At 41.6% G+C, this 15,846-nt stretch overlaps 2 protein-coding genes across 3 annotated transcripts; both read left to right on the top strand.

Annotated features, from left to right (window-relative positions):
• Positions 1-432: 432 nt before the first annotated feature.
• Positions 433-11,669, top strand: LOC116041176. Of its 2 annotated transcripts, none has more exons than XM_031287065.2 (6): positions 433-649; positions 5,061-5,102; positions 5,187-5,576; positions 8,442-8,555; positions 10,982-11,072; positions 11,163-11,669. In XM_031287065.2, exons 2-6 carry the CDS (start codon positions 5,063-5,065, stop codon positions 11,506-11,508), a joined length of 981 nt encoding a protein of 326 aa, XP_031142925.1. In that variant the 5' UTR covers positions 433-649; positions 5,061-5,062; the 3' UTR covers positions 11,509-11,669. The 2 variants fall into 2 exon arrangements, with proteins under 2 accessions (XP_031142925.1, XP_035855044.1); XM_035999151.1 differs by lacking the exon at positions 433-649 and adding an exon at positions 2,744-2,866.
• A 3,081-nt stretch (positions 11,670-14,750) lies between these two features.
• LOC116041207 (APC membrane recruitment protein 1-like) lies at positions 14,751-15,342 on the top strand. The gene is made up of 2 exons (XM_031287084.2): positions 14,751-14,873; positions 14,964-15,342. Exons 1-2 carry the CDS (start codon positions 14,854-14,856, stop codon positions 15,325-15,327), a joined length of 384 nt encoding a protein of 127 aa, XP_031142944.1. The 5' UTR covers positions 14,751-14,853; the 3' UTR covers positions 15,328-15,342.
• The last annotated feature ends 504 nt before the right edge of the window (positions 15,343-15,846 follow it).

Here is a 15,846-nt window from a genome sequence, read left to right as displayed (position 1 = left end):
TAACTGACTGACACGTGCAGTACCTGTACTCCTGTGCAATAACAATAAAGTTACATCTTATCTAATCTTATCTAATCAGATACAAAGATCAGATACAATTATGTCCTCTTCATTCCTTTACCTCTCCAGAACACTGCTATAAAAGTAAAAGCTTTTAACAACCCAATGTTCTAGCGCTCCGAGTGTGTGTTTGCAGGCGTTTGACCTTTGAGTCACTTACCCTCACAGAAAGACAAGGTTACTGCGAGGCTGTCTAAACAGTAACCAAGCAACAGGGTCAAAGACCTGACATCTACCAGTGTGAACTTTGTTTTAAAGGCTCCATAGTTCCTTTGTGAAAGCCAGTCTCTCTTTAATATCATGTGTAGATGCTACAAATACATCAACTCACACAGAGAACAGAAATTATTAAGTTGTGTCTGCCTTGACTTCACAGCTTTTCCTCCTTTCAGACAACACTTTTCTCAATACATAAGCACATAATGTCATGTCCAGTCTACACCCTGTGCCTATGATGGCAGTTTGTCACATTCAGTGTTGCAGGCTCCTCCCTCTGAACCATGGAAAAAAAATCTTTGGAAATCTGTGTTTGCTGAACAATCCTACTTTCCCTCCTGCTCATCTCAGCCACGGACAGAACCTCATAGAAGTGAGTACGTGTACAAATACCTAACACTATTTTTATATGTAGTTTTGAATTCATGGTAGAACATAATATCATCACAGTCTGCCACAATGTGATTAGTTAGTGTGTGGTTATGTTTACCTAGGCATATTGATGTATGTTTTCTGTACATTTTGTAAAGTGCAGTATTACAGGTCATGTGTGAAGCAGTCACAGCTTGTTAAATAGAAATAAAATAGAGGCTTTCTATTTTATTTCTCAACTCTGACTACCTTACCAATTTATTTTAATTCCCTCACACTTACAATTGTATAAAATAATCATTTGACACAGAGACCGTGGTCTTCTTTCGTATTCACTCGGTTTAACACAAGAGCAGCAACAGCAAAGGAAAATATGCCACAATGTTCATGGTTTTAAGTATATATTTAGAATAACTGACAGAACCAAGGTGGACAAAGTTTCATTAATAATTTGCTTTTGTTTGCATATGGCAATAAATCATTAAAATTGTTTTGGTGTTATTGGAATAAATAACACTTTAAAATCAACATAAATCTTCACACTAAACTGTAAAAGGCTGTTGCTGCAATTTTGTTAAGTTAACATAATGAAAAAACAGTTATTATTAAAAGAAGAGGAGCCTACTTTACAAATGATGAAGTTACTGTTTAATGCAGGACACTTTTATCATGCAGTTATCAATTTAGAGATGTTGGTCTATTTTGCTTCCATGTCTTCTTTTACTCTAATGCACAGGCCAGTGGGCTGAATCCGGAACCTCGCAAATTTTGATCCAGCCGGCATATCAATTTAGGTTCACAATACATTTTGGGCCGCCTAGTTGTCCGTCAAACCAAAAAGACAGGAAACTTTCAAACTGGTTTTCAAACTGCAATGCAGTGCGTAGTTTCTGTCGCCCAAATGAGTAATTCTAAGTAATGACAACAAAACTGTCTGCGCGTCCACATCATATAAGACATGGAGGATTAAAAAAACATGATGAACTCTTCAGAAGAGGTAATTATCTTCACTTGAGTTTCTGTGCGGGAAAGTCACCGGACGAAACAATCTTCTGAACAGTCTGGAGGTATGAGCTTTAAGTGCTCTGTAGCACCTCCCAGAGGGTAACAGACAGAACAGGTGATGGCAGGGGTGGGTCACATCCGACAGGATGTTGTTAGCTCTGCGGAGGCAGCAGGTCCTTAAGGTGTCCTCCAGAGAGGGCAGGGTGAGTCCAATTATTTTTTTCCGCAGTTTTTATGACTCTGTGGAGACTTTTACGGTTGGCCTCTGTACATACTAGGTTAGTGGAGCATTCTCTCCTTGGTGTCTCCTGGAGTCAATAATGAGTTCTTTTGTCCTTTTAATGTTCAGTGTGAGGTTTTTGTCCTTACAGCAGTCTGCCAACCTGTCTATTTCCTCCCTGTATTGTGTTTCATTGTTGTTGAAATCGGTAGTGCCACTGTTGTATCATCTGCAAATTTGATTATTGTGTTTGTGGGATAAGTGGAAATGCAGTCAAAAGTGAATACAGCATGGGACTCCGAACACAACCCTGTGGCGCCCCAGTGCTGAGGGTCAGAGAGGTGTGTGCCAAGTCTAACTGTCTTTTTTGGATAGTCTTTAATCCACATACACAGTGTGTTATTGAGACCCAGGCCAAGCAGTTGGGTCACCAACCTGCTGGGGATGATGGTATTGAATGCCGAGCTGTAATCAATGAAAAGCATTCTCATGTACGTCCCCTTCTGGTTAAGGTGTGTGAGTGCTATGTGGAGGACAGTGGCAGTCGCATCTTCTGTGGATGTGTGCTCTGTAGGCATACAGGTGCTGGTCAAGTTTGGCAGGAAGGCTGGATTTTATGTTTCAGGACCAGTTTCTCAAAACATTTTGTGATTATGGGGTTAAGTGATACTAGCCTGTAATCATTTAAACAGGTTACTCTGTTGGCATTGGTATAATTGTGGCTGACTTGAGGCTGGTAGGTACGGTGGCCTGGGACAGGGACTGATTAAAAATGTCTGTAATAACCTCTGCAAGCTGGTGGGTGCAGTCTCTAATCACTCTCCCTGGGATTCCATCTGGCCCTCCAGCCTTCTTGACATTCACAGAGCTGAAGATCCTCCTCACCTTGTGTGTCTGCAGTGTCAGAGGGCCAGCATCCAGTGGGGGTGGGTGTCCAGCATCTCCTTCTACAGTTTCAAAGCGTGCACAGAAGTTGATAAGCTCCTCTGCAAGGTGGGTAGCATTGTCAGGAGGCGGTTGTTGGTTTCCCCTGTAGTTGGTAACGTCTGGATGCCTTGCCACATACGTGCTGGATCCCTGTTAGGAAAGTGATCCTCAATCTTCTCCTTGTAAGCAGCCTTAGCCTGCTTAATGCCCTTTTTAAGGTTGTGTCTGGCTGTACTGTACTGGTCTTTGTCCCCTGACCTGAATGCTGAATTCCACAACTTCAGCAGAGCCTGGACCTCCTTGGTCATCCAAGGTTTCCTGTTTGAGAAAACTCTGATGCGTTTGTTGGTGGTTATGTTTTCAATACAGGTCTTGATGTAGCAGAGAACAGTAGTGGTATAAGTTTCTATGTTCGGGTCACAGAAAAGGCTCCAGTTGGGTCTTGCAAAGCAATCCTGTAGTTGGCTCTGTATGCTTTGCTGATATTAGAGTATACACAGTCCAGAGTGTTAACCCTCCTAGTTACACATTTAACATGCTGATCAAACCTCTTCTGATTGGCATGATTAAGTCTCCGGCTGCTATGAAGATGCCATCAGGATATGTGTTCTGTTGTTTATTTATAGCAGTTAGCAGGTATTCGAGCCCTAACTTAGCATTAGCGCCTGGTGGTATGTAGATGGCTGTCACAACGACGACCTTAAGTAAATGACAGATATGTTCAAATTTGATTCATATAATTGTAAATTATTATTATGTGTCATAAATCTATAAGCCATTTTCATATTATACCAGCATTTGCAGCATTCTGAGCCTTTTTGGTATGGTTACTTAAAACAGTTAGCCCAGAGTAGTTTAATTCTCCCTGAAACAAGTTTAAGCAAGGTCTTTAGATTGTACTGACCAATGTTGAAGTCAATCGCGTTACATCTGTAGGAGGAGTTCGTTAAAGTATACCTGCAAATGGTTAAAAAAAAAATCATTTTAAATTCAAAATGGCTGACTTCCTGTTGCATTTAGGGTATGGCTCCCATAGGCTTTTTTGTAAGTCTGGTCATAATACATATGCCTACCAAATGTCATACAGCTAGGTGTAACTCACGGCAGAGGCTACTTTCGGGAAATTCTGTAGGGGGCGCTATCGAGCCCATTTGCCATGCCCAAGACCAAGACCACTATCAGATGTAAATTTCCACAACTTCTGCAGTTTCATAACTTTGTGAGAATGCGTAGGCCCTCAAAAATGTGATTTACTTATAGAAATAATAACAAACAGCAATTTCAATAGGGCCTTTGCTGACCGATGATGTTGGTGTTCGGGCCAGGATAAAATATAAGATGAAAAGTACACATACCTAGAAAGACTCAAAAAGTAGGAACATTAAAAACAAAACAGAAGATGCAACAAATAAGAGAGATTCCCTGATTAGCAAAATCACTTCATTTAACTAGACTAGTGTAGTGCCAGTTTGGAGCATATCCCTGGTTCGCAGTATTGCCGCTTGCAGCATTGTTGGGTGGCGTGCCCTTTCGAAGCGTTCTCGAGAACCACTCAACCGATGGTAAATGATAAATGTACTGCATTTATATTAGTGCCTCTCTACCTTACCAGACAAAGCATTTTACAATCTGCCTCTTATTCACATACACTGATGGTGGTGATGCTGCCATAGACGGCGCTGACCTACTCATCAGAAGCAACTTGAGGTTCCGTGGCTTGCTCCGCCTGTACCGCTCTTCATCCTGAGCCACAGCTGCAGTGACTACTCCACACTCAACACTGCACTCCGCTTTCTTGGATTTTAGACATGTATTTGGAACTTGGCTCAACACCATTCACTACCTTTATTTCAGCTACCTATGGCGGGATGAAAATGACATTGTAGCTTATAATAATTCTAGTAATGCATGTAACGTTAGCTTCTTGTAAAATATCATCCATGTTTTGCCTTGTGTGAGGGAGCTATAGGGATGTTACAAATCCTATGCCCCTGCTTCTGTGAAAAGCCTTGCAACAGCAAGCTGTGTATGACGTCTTTTGCGCATATGGGATCGTTTGAAAGACAGACACACACACACACACACACACACACACACATCGATTTATAGCTAGATTTAACTTCATGTGAAACAGAGGTGTATAGTACTGTGTCATCTCCGAATAAAAAATGCCCCACTTTCCTCAAGTCACTTTTTATGCTTTTTAATGAAAAGCTTAAAATTGCAGTGATTTCTAATTACAATCTTTCACCCTCTTTAGATATGTTTGTTACCTGGATCCCATTGTTTCTTCTCCTGCTAGGTAAGTTAATGCATCATTCACACACATGTAGGACTAACTTATATATTAACAACAATTAAAATAAACGTGTCACTCTCACAACAGCTGCAGGGGCGAGGGCATTCATGATCCACAACAGCCAGCGCAGCCTGTGTCTGCAAGATTCAGCAGCTACAGGTCAAGTCCTGCTGAAGACCTGCAACCTGGACTCAGAGTCTCAGCAGTGGATCTGGATTGATCAGGGCATGCTGATGTGTGTCCAATCGTCCAGATGTTTGTCAGCCCTGCAGAGAGAGCCTGTCCAGACTCGGCCCTGCTGGGGGCCCAAGGTGGATGCCACAGGGTTAATGTGGGACTGTGACAGGGGCCGACTGATCAGCAGGAACACTTCAATGCTGCTGTCAGTAGATGGCTGGCGTCTGATTCTCACACATGACGGCAAACACTCAAAGTGGAGATCTCTGGATGAGGGGGACATCTGCCAGGAAAAACTCAGTAAGTCAGTGAGGATAACAGGAACAGAAAGTAAACAGTAAGCATGTAAACACACAGCTTTCAAAGTTGGCCCCTCTTTCCCAGCTCAACAAGCCAGAGAGAGAGAGCAGTGGCGGTCGAGCATGCTAGAGAGGGAATGGAGAGCGGGAGCGCCATTAGCGAGAACAAAGCATTCATTTAGAGAAATAAAACGTTACTTTCTGAATGTTACGTTTGGTTACATTCTAAAGCACAAACACACCCACAACACTGTTGGAAGCTGCCTAATTTGCCAGATCTTGGGTGAATGCAGCCCACACACACGCTTCATCTAGAATGCTGTGCCTCTGGGCTCTGTGTGCCCCCTCACCCCCCTCGATCAACCCTGTTGGGTCTTTGTAAATTATAGAGTGTGGTCTAGACCTACTCTATCTGTAAAATGTCTTGAGATAACTCTTGTTATGATTTGATACTATAAATAAAATTGAATTGAATTGAAACTGACACGATAGCACAAACAGCAGAGGAGAGAGACAAGGAGCAGGGCAACACCGAAGCACATGAAAACATCCCAGGGCATCAAAATACAGACGCTTTCATAGGCCCATTCTCCCCTAGCATTACTGTAACATCCATCCTGAGTGATGGGGTCACAGGTGGACAGCTCTAAGTACAGGTGTAATTGCACCCAGGACGCATTGAGATCTGATCACTCAGACCACATTTGGAGCTGGTCTGGGCCACATGTGGCCGCATGTTTTAGCAGGCCCTATGCGTATGTGTCCTGGGACACATTAAGGAGGTCCCAGGGGACTGCTGGTACACAGTAACCTTATTTTTAGTTTCATAAAACATACCCAAATTCACTAATATCTAGGATATTAATATAGACTATTACCTATTACAGTTACCTGCTTTTCAACGATCTCATGGAAATTGTCGACCTTGGCTTGGAAGTCTGCTGGCAGTTTCTGACACAACGTTGTCCGTGCTCTGATAGAGAGGCGGTTGCGTTGCATGAAGCGGTAACACCAAGAAGACCGGCCTGCAAAGTCATTTATATTCATCTCCTTGGCAACCACCAGGGCATGGAGACGTAACTGCACAATTGACAAGCCTCTCCCAGCAGCACGTTGTTCAAGCACCCATCTGTGGACTCGTTCCTCCAGCTCTGGTCATCTTGCTTTCAGCCCGCAATTAGCTTTCTTTGTTTTCTTCATTGCAGTAAGAGTAACCTCTGCTTTTCGCCAGTCCCTCACAAGTTTCTCACTCATTCCAAACTTTCTTTCTGCTGCTCGATTACCATTTTCGGCTGCATATTGTACTACCTGCAGTTTGTAATCTGCAGAATAGGATTTTCTTTTTGGGGGCATTTTGTTTGTGTTCAGTCTTTCTCAGTTGTCTTTAAGTTCATTTTTCAGTTAGTTTTTTCAGGGGTACAGGAGCAGCATATTTAAAAAAAAAACGCCCTGATCACATTCACACAGTTCCACATTCATACCTGGAAGCTGCCCAGTACAACCACAGTCTGATCTGCTGGCCACTGAGCAGCTCCACTGGAGCGGTTGGGGTTAAGTGCCTTGCTCAAGGGCACCTCAGTGGTGGTAATGAGGGAGGGACAAGCGCTGCTCTTTCACTTTACCCACCCAGATTTTATCCTGTTAGTCTGGGGATTGAACCGACGACCTCCCGGTTCGCATCTCTAACCTTTAGGCCACCACTGCCCTATATAGTTGTCACAAGCCTAGAGCGCCGTCTCGCGGCTGTAGACAGTAATGTTTACTCCTTGGTTCATGTCAGTCAGTATGAATTAACATTTAAAAACATGTTAAATTATATATTTTGATATATAAGTCGCACCTGACTATAAGTCGCAGGACCAGCCAAACTATGAAAAAAAGTGTGACTTATAGCCCGGAAAATATGGTAATGTTGCAAGAGGTTTGTGTGTGGCGCTGTTATCATTTTAGATTGAATTGTAGTAGGACTCAACTGATCCGAGTTAATGATACTAGAGACACGCGACTCATGGGTTAATTTAAAGACACGGGTGAAAGATCCGAGTGAGTCACGACTCAAACAGGTTTAGTCTTCATCAGTAATGTAACACGACTCCCATTAGCGAACATGAAACGTAAAATAAAGCAGTTATAATATAGAAACTAAACTTCAAACCACAGAGGTTCAATTAGAAGCTACAAACGTACTGACTTTTAGGAACGTCTTTCTCTCCTGCACAGGTCCCGGCGACCACAGGTAGACATCCCTAAATTTAGGTTCATAAAATGTACAAAAAAACACCATGGAACAGAGAAACATTACGTCCTTCGGCACACAGACAGACTGTAAGCAGTGCTTTTCATTAGTCATCGCACGTTTCTAATGTATGATTAATGTCAGAGTAACAACTGATATTTAAACACACACACACACACACACACACACACACCAGATTCCTCGATTTAACAGCCTTGCTGCATTAGTTTGAAAATATTGTATAGATAAAAAATGAACTTATGATATTAGAATTAAAATGAGAAGTACTGTAGACTTGACTTTAGTTTTAATGACTTAAGCTAGAACTTGGACAACGGTTAAACCTTTCTAATTTACTGAGTTTAGTACTATACTAAAATAATAGTTAACATACATTAAACTTAAGATGTTCTGACAGAAATGGTTGCATTTACATATGCAACACATATATATATATATATATATATATATATATACCGTATATAAAAACAAATCAGTGAATTGGCTTGGCTTTTGGAGAATATTTAGAATAAGACTGATGATAATATAAGGTATGTTTAGTGTTTATATGTTATATGTCATATGATCTGTAACAAACAGTGCTGCTGTGTGTATTTGGTACTCCTTCAGGATCCAGGAGGGCATCTGATGAGTTTGAGGCTGCAGAGGAGCACACAGACAAGCTGGCGGCCATGACGGAGGAACAGAGAGAATATCTCCGCTGGTACTATCGCACAGAGGACCGTAAGTGCTGCTGACACTGCTAAAGTACTTCATCCAAATGAAAGTGGAGTGTCAGAGATCCCTCTCATCACTCCAGAACGCTTGATCTTAAAATCGTTTGTTTTTAAAACACTTCTACAACAAATATATACAAATAGCTGTTTAACATTAAAAAAAAGGAGGCTGAATGGATTGAGTGCAGAATGTGCAAAAAAAAAAAATATATATATATATATATATATATATATATATATATATATATATATATATATATATATATATATATATATATATACTACCGGTCAAAAGTTTGGGGTCACTTAGAAATTTCCATTCCATTCCATTATAGACAGAATACCAACTGAGATCAGTTGCGTTGTTTTTTTAACCACGGCAGCAGTTATCAGATTACATTATGTGCTTACATAATTGCAAAAGGGTTCTCCAATGTTTTCTCAGTTATCCTTTTAAAATGATATCAGATTAGTAAACAGAGTGGCCCTCATTTATGAAACGTGCGTACAACCAAAAACAGGCGTAGGACGGGCGTACGCCGATTCCTACGCAAAGCAAGGGATTTATCAATTTGAACGTGAGCGTAGGCTGCGATAAAATCTCACATCTGGTCTGAACTCGTGTACGCAAGTTTTCGAGTCAGTGTGGACTTGCGGTGCAGCATATAACAAGTTTAACAGGAGAAGGAGAAGTCATCAGTTGATCACTTATCAGCAATGGCAGATCTGCTCTTTTAAAAGTCCTCTATTCGGTGGTACAACAGTGCACACATATGCGCATGGGCCACGGTGGAGCGCTCCATTGGATTGATTAAGGGCAGATGGCTCTGTCTTGCATCAACGGGGGGACCCTACTATACACGCCAGAAAAAAGTCTGCAACATAGTTTTAGCCTGTGGGGTTCTGCACAACATCACGCAGGAAAACAGGGTGCCATAAATATAGTGATGGAGCCAGATGACCCAATGCCCAGAGAGCAGTGTCCAGCACAGCCCCAAATGGGGGCTAGACGAAGGAGACAGGATATTATTCCTCGCTTTTAAAAGGTATAGTGTTATGTTTGGCAATGATAGCCTACTCAATACAGGAAACATGACGATGCACAACATTTTTATTTATTCTTCAGGTTTTCGTTTCTCTTTTAAAGTGTCGTTAATGGCCACAAGTGAACGATTTATTTCTGCCATTGACTGAGTTATTTCGGCTTGTTTTTCCAGCCCCTCTGCTGTCAGGAGACAGGGTGGAGGTGGTGGTCCAACACGGGGGGGGGGCGGAGGACACACGCTCTCCCTCACAGCTGTTGCCTAACTCTGACTCATGAAAAAAACACGAGTAAAATAAAAGACACTGCATAAACTCCGCTACTGTGTGTTTATTTAAATATAGGTAAACCATATAGGCCTAAGAGATTGCAATATAAGCCTGTAAATTACTTTTAGGACTATAGCATACATATGTCGAGGATGTATAAATTAAATAAACTTCAGCTGGAGTCTGATTTACCACGGCAACACTGGTCACTGCATCAGTGATCTCTTTCCATTCCCCATTCTTTCTACAACCTTTAATAACAGTTTTCAGGCTGACAAAACTACAAACGCTAGTGCAAATGAACCTGAGATATCAGGGTTTCAATCTCCACCTCTGAAAAGTGCCGCTTCTCAGCCGGATTACGTCTCACCATGTCGTAAATTGTAGGGGCGAGGCCTCAAAACCGAGAATATATTGGGGCGTGATATTTAAATTACGATCGTTTCCAGCCGCTGCATTTATCAATGTACGACCATTCTGACTGGTGTGATACGAACGTTTCATGAATCACACGTGAAGCCTGTCGTAAGAGGATTTCTGCGCTCATATCTGCGCTGGTTTCTACGTTAGGTTGATAAATGAGGGCCAATGTAGGCCATTAAAGATCAACCACTTCTTTCTACAGCAGTCAAGAAACCCTTTTGCAATTATGTAAGCACATAATGTAATCTGAAAACTGCTGCCCTGATTAAAATAACAATGCAACTGATCTCAGCGGGTATGCGGGCTGTCTGTAATGGAGTGGAATGGAAATTTCTAAGTGACCCCAAACTTTTGACTGGTAGTGTATATATTTTATATATGAGGATGAACTGATGTTGGGCTGAGATTAAGGTTAATCTGCACAGGAACTGCATGATGGCTAATGAACGTGAACAACCTTTGTTTAGGATCTCTACTGCTGTTTTATCGGAGTGCATGAGTATATCTTTCCTGAGGTGTGGTTGAGGCATGGCCCTGCTCCCGAACCTAAGTTAATTCATTAACATTTCATGCACATACACATACACTAATTGCCTCTTGCAACCTCTTGCTGTTTTAATATTATTTTTTGTAAAGCACTATATTAATGTTAATACATAGCTGTATGTTAAGTAGAGTGTTGTCTTTCTTCTGTTGCAGCGACCACATGGAAGTTTGTGCTGCTAGGACTGGCCTTCGTCTGCCTTCTTGTTGGTTTTTTGCTGCTGGGAATGGGAGCCATGGCCAACAAGTATGACCTCAATTTAAGCAATGGAAACACTTGTACACAAATGTATAATATGGATATTTTATACTTTATATTTATATATTTTTCCATCAGGAACAGAAAGAAGATTGCTAAGTACAAGGCAGCAGCTGTGGCTCAGAAAGGCGAGGAGCTGCAGATGATTGCAGCGCTCCGAGATGACAGCAGCAGCAAAGCATCACCGGTGCTCGCCAGGCAGGTACAGGGGAATGGGGGCCTGACGGAGCTCAGAGCAGGAGACATCAGGGTCACATGGAAGGATGGCAACACCTCCTGCCTGTACCCCGACACTGCAGCACAGAAGGACAACCAGGAGGAGAACCAGAACCAGGAGGAGAACCAGGAGGAGAACCAGGAGGAGAAACAGGAGGAGAACCAGGAGCAGGAGTCAGCTGTGGAGCCAGTGAAGATGACTGAGTGAAGAGTTAAGATGCCAACAGCAGCTGGGACAGTGTTTGCACTTGCCATGTTGTTCATGAAGATTTGTTAGAACTTGTTAGGGTTTAACCCTTCACCACCTGCAGGATGCTAACTGTATTTACAACTTTGATTGGCAGCTAATAAAGCATTAAATCACATTCACAGTAGTCTGACAGTACAACACATTTATTTATTTTTGTTTTTTTTTAAACCAAAATCAGACAGAACAGCAATATAATAATAATAATAATAATAATAATAATATTTATCGCAATAGGATGTTTTGCGCTGTTCTTTTGCATGATTCCTAAAAGTAGTAATTGCACTTCTCAGTTAGAGATAACTCCAACAAGGTATTTGTTTAGGAGAGATTTCTGAGTTTATTTCTGCATATACTTAAAACCCTTCATCATTATAGAGATCAGCTACTTTATTAATCCAATGGTTTAATTGATTAGATGTTACACATTTCTCTTCAATACTGGTCCAAGATGGTTTAGGTTGACTAGATCTAACTGGCTTCAGAAATGCGTGTAAAGTGAAGGCCCAATGATACAGCTATACATTGGGTAAGTTAAAACCTCCTTTCTCTTTTGGTGTTTGTAAGGTTGTACGCCTAAAACGTGCTTTCTTCCCATTCCATATGAAATTATTTATTAACCTATTAACTTGATTGTATAAATCAGGCATTTGGATTGGCAACATACTTAACACATAAAATGGTTTGGGATGGCCACCATTTATGGTGGATATTTTCCCCCAGAAGGAGAGATTGAGGCCTTTCCATCTTTCAAACATATTTTTAACTTTATCCAAATGGGGAAATATTTACTTTTATTATTGTGTCAAAATCAGGAGGAGGAAATATAATACCGAGATAAGTGAGGCCATTTTTAGAAAACTTAAGTAATATTAAAGTTGCTCAAATCAGGCTTTGTTGATTGTTCAGAAAGGAGCAGACCCTGTGATTTTGAAATATTCACTTTATATCTGGAAAAGGAAGAAAAACACTATAATAGTGAAAAGTCTATTGATTGACAGTTGTGGTTGAGTAAGGAACAGAATAATATTGTCTGCATACAAGGACATGTTATGAACCTCCTTAGCTATAGTGACACAGTGTATCTTGTCATCATCTCTAATAGCAATAGCCAAAGGTTCAAGAGCCAGTACAAAACAGTAACGTGGAAAGAGGACATCCCTGTCTAGTCCCTCTATGGAGTTTAAAACTTGAGGATGCCTGGCCATTTGTTACAACTGAGGCATTAGCCCCTGAAGACAGGTTTCTAATGCATCTTATGCACTGTGGGAGGTACCAGTAACCCATTTTATATTAAGTAAACGCCTTATATTGTCCGCACCAGAGCGATTTCTTATGAATCCAGCTTGGTCAAGATGCACTAGGTTGAATATCACCTTCTCCAATCGATTTGCTAGCACCTTAGCCAATATTTTAATATCACAATTCAAAATTGAATATTTTGTGTAGTTTACGGCTGCTCCAATCGTTTTAACCGAGAAAAGGAAAGGGGTTTTATAGAGTACCAAAATTGTCGTTCATAAAGGTGAGAAATGTAAAAAGCTCACAGAACAATGTCGTAAAAAGTGGATTTTAAATGTACGTCTGCGGTCGGGAGGAGCAGCCTGCTAATGCCCATGTTAGCTAGCTAACTTTTTTTTTATATAGCATTAGGTTGGCATTAAATGCTCATTTACTTAGTAATGATTATTAAGTTACCAGTAGTCTAATATGGAATTCATTGGGACTTTTTAGGCTGCCCTAGTGCTTTGGGTGACGTTGATCGGTAGACTGGGCTCTGACGGTCAACCTCAGTTACCAAAAAACTAAGCCCAAATCAGAGGCATCTCTTCAACGAGAGCAGAGGATGAAGCTCAAGGAAGACCAACAGAGACGGTCGGAATGTGCAGAGGCTAAACTGGAACTCCAACAGACAGCTGAGAGCCCGGGTATGAGCCCGGATCTGACGCAGACAGCCGAGAGCTCCGAACCGAAGCAGCCAGCTGACAACAACCCACAAGCAGAGGGCGTCAGTGGGAATGGGACATTAAATGATCAAGGTTAATTATTGTACTAAGATGTGTAACCAGTATTATTAATAAATGTTACAAATGTGATTGTCAGAAAATCACCCTGTATAATTGGACCAGAGAACTTGCATGTTTGTAAAGAGATTGTCAAAAAGATAACTTCACAACAATTCACATAATTCATATTCATGAATTAACTAATTATGCTCCCCACTGCTATATTGCAGGCTATGCAGATGCCGGATGCCAGACTGAGCTAACGATGGATGACTTTGAGAAGATGGAGGATGTTCTGAGACAGAACACAACAGAGCTGGGAGATCTTCGAACCAAAGCACTGGACACACGGTTCAACCAGGAGTCCTTTGAAAAAAACAAAGACAAGACAAAGGGTTAGGGGCTCCCCAACTTCTTAGTTTTAATTCAGATTTGTGAGCTGTGCGAACCCTACGTCACCTGTGGTCCTATGTCTGTGCTGTCTAAATTTGAACAGTTCATTTTAGTTTTGCTAAGGCTGAGACTAAATCTCCTGCTAAAAGATTTAGCTTTCAGGTTCAAGATCTCTCTGCCCACTGCTTCTAGAGTTTGGCATAAAGTAATTGACATATTTCATGAAAGGTTAGAATTTCAAATTGAGTGGCCAGAGTGACATGTACTTAAGCAGGGGCGGACTGGGACCAAAAATTGGCCCTGGCATTTTGGCCAGACCGGCCCACCACATAAGATCACAAATACCACCCGTCCTTGCGCTACCCTGAATATGTATACCATAAGTGTTTTGGGCCAGCCCAGTGTCAATTGAAAAAACAATGGGCCGCTGATTAAGGCCTACCACTTTTATGGGCTGGTTCATGGGCCGGACCAAAAAAAAAAAAAAAAAAAAAAAGTAAAAAGTGTCGGCGGTCGGCCCAAAAAGCACGTCGGCCCACCGGGAAAGTTCCCGGTATGCCAGATGGCCAGTCCGCCCTTGTACTTAAGCTACAATGCCAATGGGATTCAGATAGGCATTTGTATGTAAAGTTGCTGTGATAGTTGACTGTTTTGAAGTTTTTATTGAGAAGCCCTCTAATTTACTAGCCCAAGCACAAACGTGGTCAAACTAATTCACTAACATTTCATGCCTCTTGCAACCTCTTGCTGTTTTAATATTATTTTTTGTAAAGCACTATATTAATGTTAATACATAGCTGTATGTTAAGCAGAGTGTTGTCTTTCTTCTGTTGCAGCGACCACATGGAAGTTTGTGCTGCTAGGACTGGCCTTCGTCTGCCTTCTTGTTGGTTTTTTGCTGCTGGGAATGGGAGCCATGGCCAACAAGTATGACCTCAATTTACGCAATGGAAACACTTGTACACAAATGTATAATATGGATATTTTATACTTTATATTTATATATTTTTCCATCAGGAACAGAAAGAAGATTGCTAAGTACAAGGCAGCAGCTGCTGCTCAGAAAGGCAAGGAGCTGCAGATGATTGCAGCGCTCCGAGATGACAGCAGCAGCAAAGCATCACCGGTGCTCGCCAGGCAGGTACAGGGGAATGGGGGCCTGACGGAGCTCAGAGCAGGAGACATCAGGGTCACATGGAAGGATGGCAACACCTCCTGCCTGTACCCCGACACTGCAGCACAGAAGGACAACCAGGAGGAGAACCAGAACCAGGAGGAGAACCAGGAGGAGAACCAGGAGGAGAAACAGGAGGAGAACCAGGAGCAGGAGTCAGCTGTCAAGCACAAACGTGGTCAAACTACAAGCATCACCATACTGTAAAATGTCTGATTGGTGTTGCACCCCAAGGCTATGTCACTTACATATCTTGTGCCTGGGGTCAGCGATAAACAGATCACAATAGAGAGTGGCCTCCTAAAAAACTTGTTACCTGGAGATATTGTCCTAGCAGACGGTGGGTTCAATATTGGCGATAGTGTGGGATTTTACTGTGCTTCATTACCAAAGGGAGGAAACAGCTGTCAGTGTATGCAGTGGCGCAAAAAGTGGGTATGCGCTAGGCCTGGCAAACTCGATTCCTTTTAAGGATTTGGGTTATGATGAATCACTCACTAAACTGATCCGGGTTGTGTGAGTCACTTGAGTCAGTATTGTATGCTACATCCAAGGCGAGCTTTTGATTTGGATAAAATGCCATGTTTTCATTTAGACTCTTTCAATTTTATTTGGAAAACGTTATAGCCATAAATGTAAATGGTCTGAAAGAAAACCAAAAATATTCATTTAAAAATGACATGAAATTATATTTTGAAACTTTAATAGGACTGACAAATAAGAAAG

This window comes from Sander lucioperca, chromosome 3 (genome assembly GCF_008315115.2).
Source record: "Sander lucioperca isolate FBNREF2018 chromosome 3, SLUC_FBN_1.2, whole genome shotgun sequence".
NCBI classification, from domain to species: Eukaryota; Metazoa; Chordata; class Actinopteri; order Perciformes; family Percidae; genus Sander; species Sander lucioperca.
Note: the sequence above shows the minus strand (reverse complement) of the source record. Positions and strands in the feature narration are given on the sequence as shown.

Coding starts and splice junctions, on each gene's coding strand:
- LOC116041207 (XM_031287084.2), top strand. CDS start 14,854: ATGGGAGCCATGGCCAACAA. Junction 14,874..14,963: donor ATGGGAGCCATGGCCAACAA/GTATGACCTCAA, acceptor TTTTTCCATCAG/GAACAGAAAGAAGATTGCTA.
- LOC116041176 (XM_031287065.2), top strand. CDS start 5,063: ATGTTTGTTACCTGGATCCCATTGTTTCTTCTCCTGCTAG. Junction 5,103..5,186: donor ATTGTTTCTTCTCCTGCTAG/GTAAGTTAATGC, acceptor CTCTCACAACAG/CTGCAGGGGCGAGGGCATTC. Junction 11,073..11,162: donor ATGGGAGCCATGGCCAACAA/GTATGACCTCAA, acceptor TTTTTCCATCAG/GAACAGAAAGAAGATTGCTA.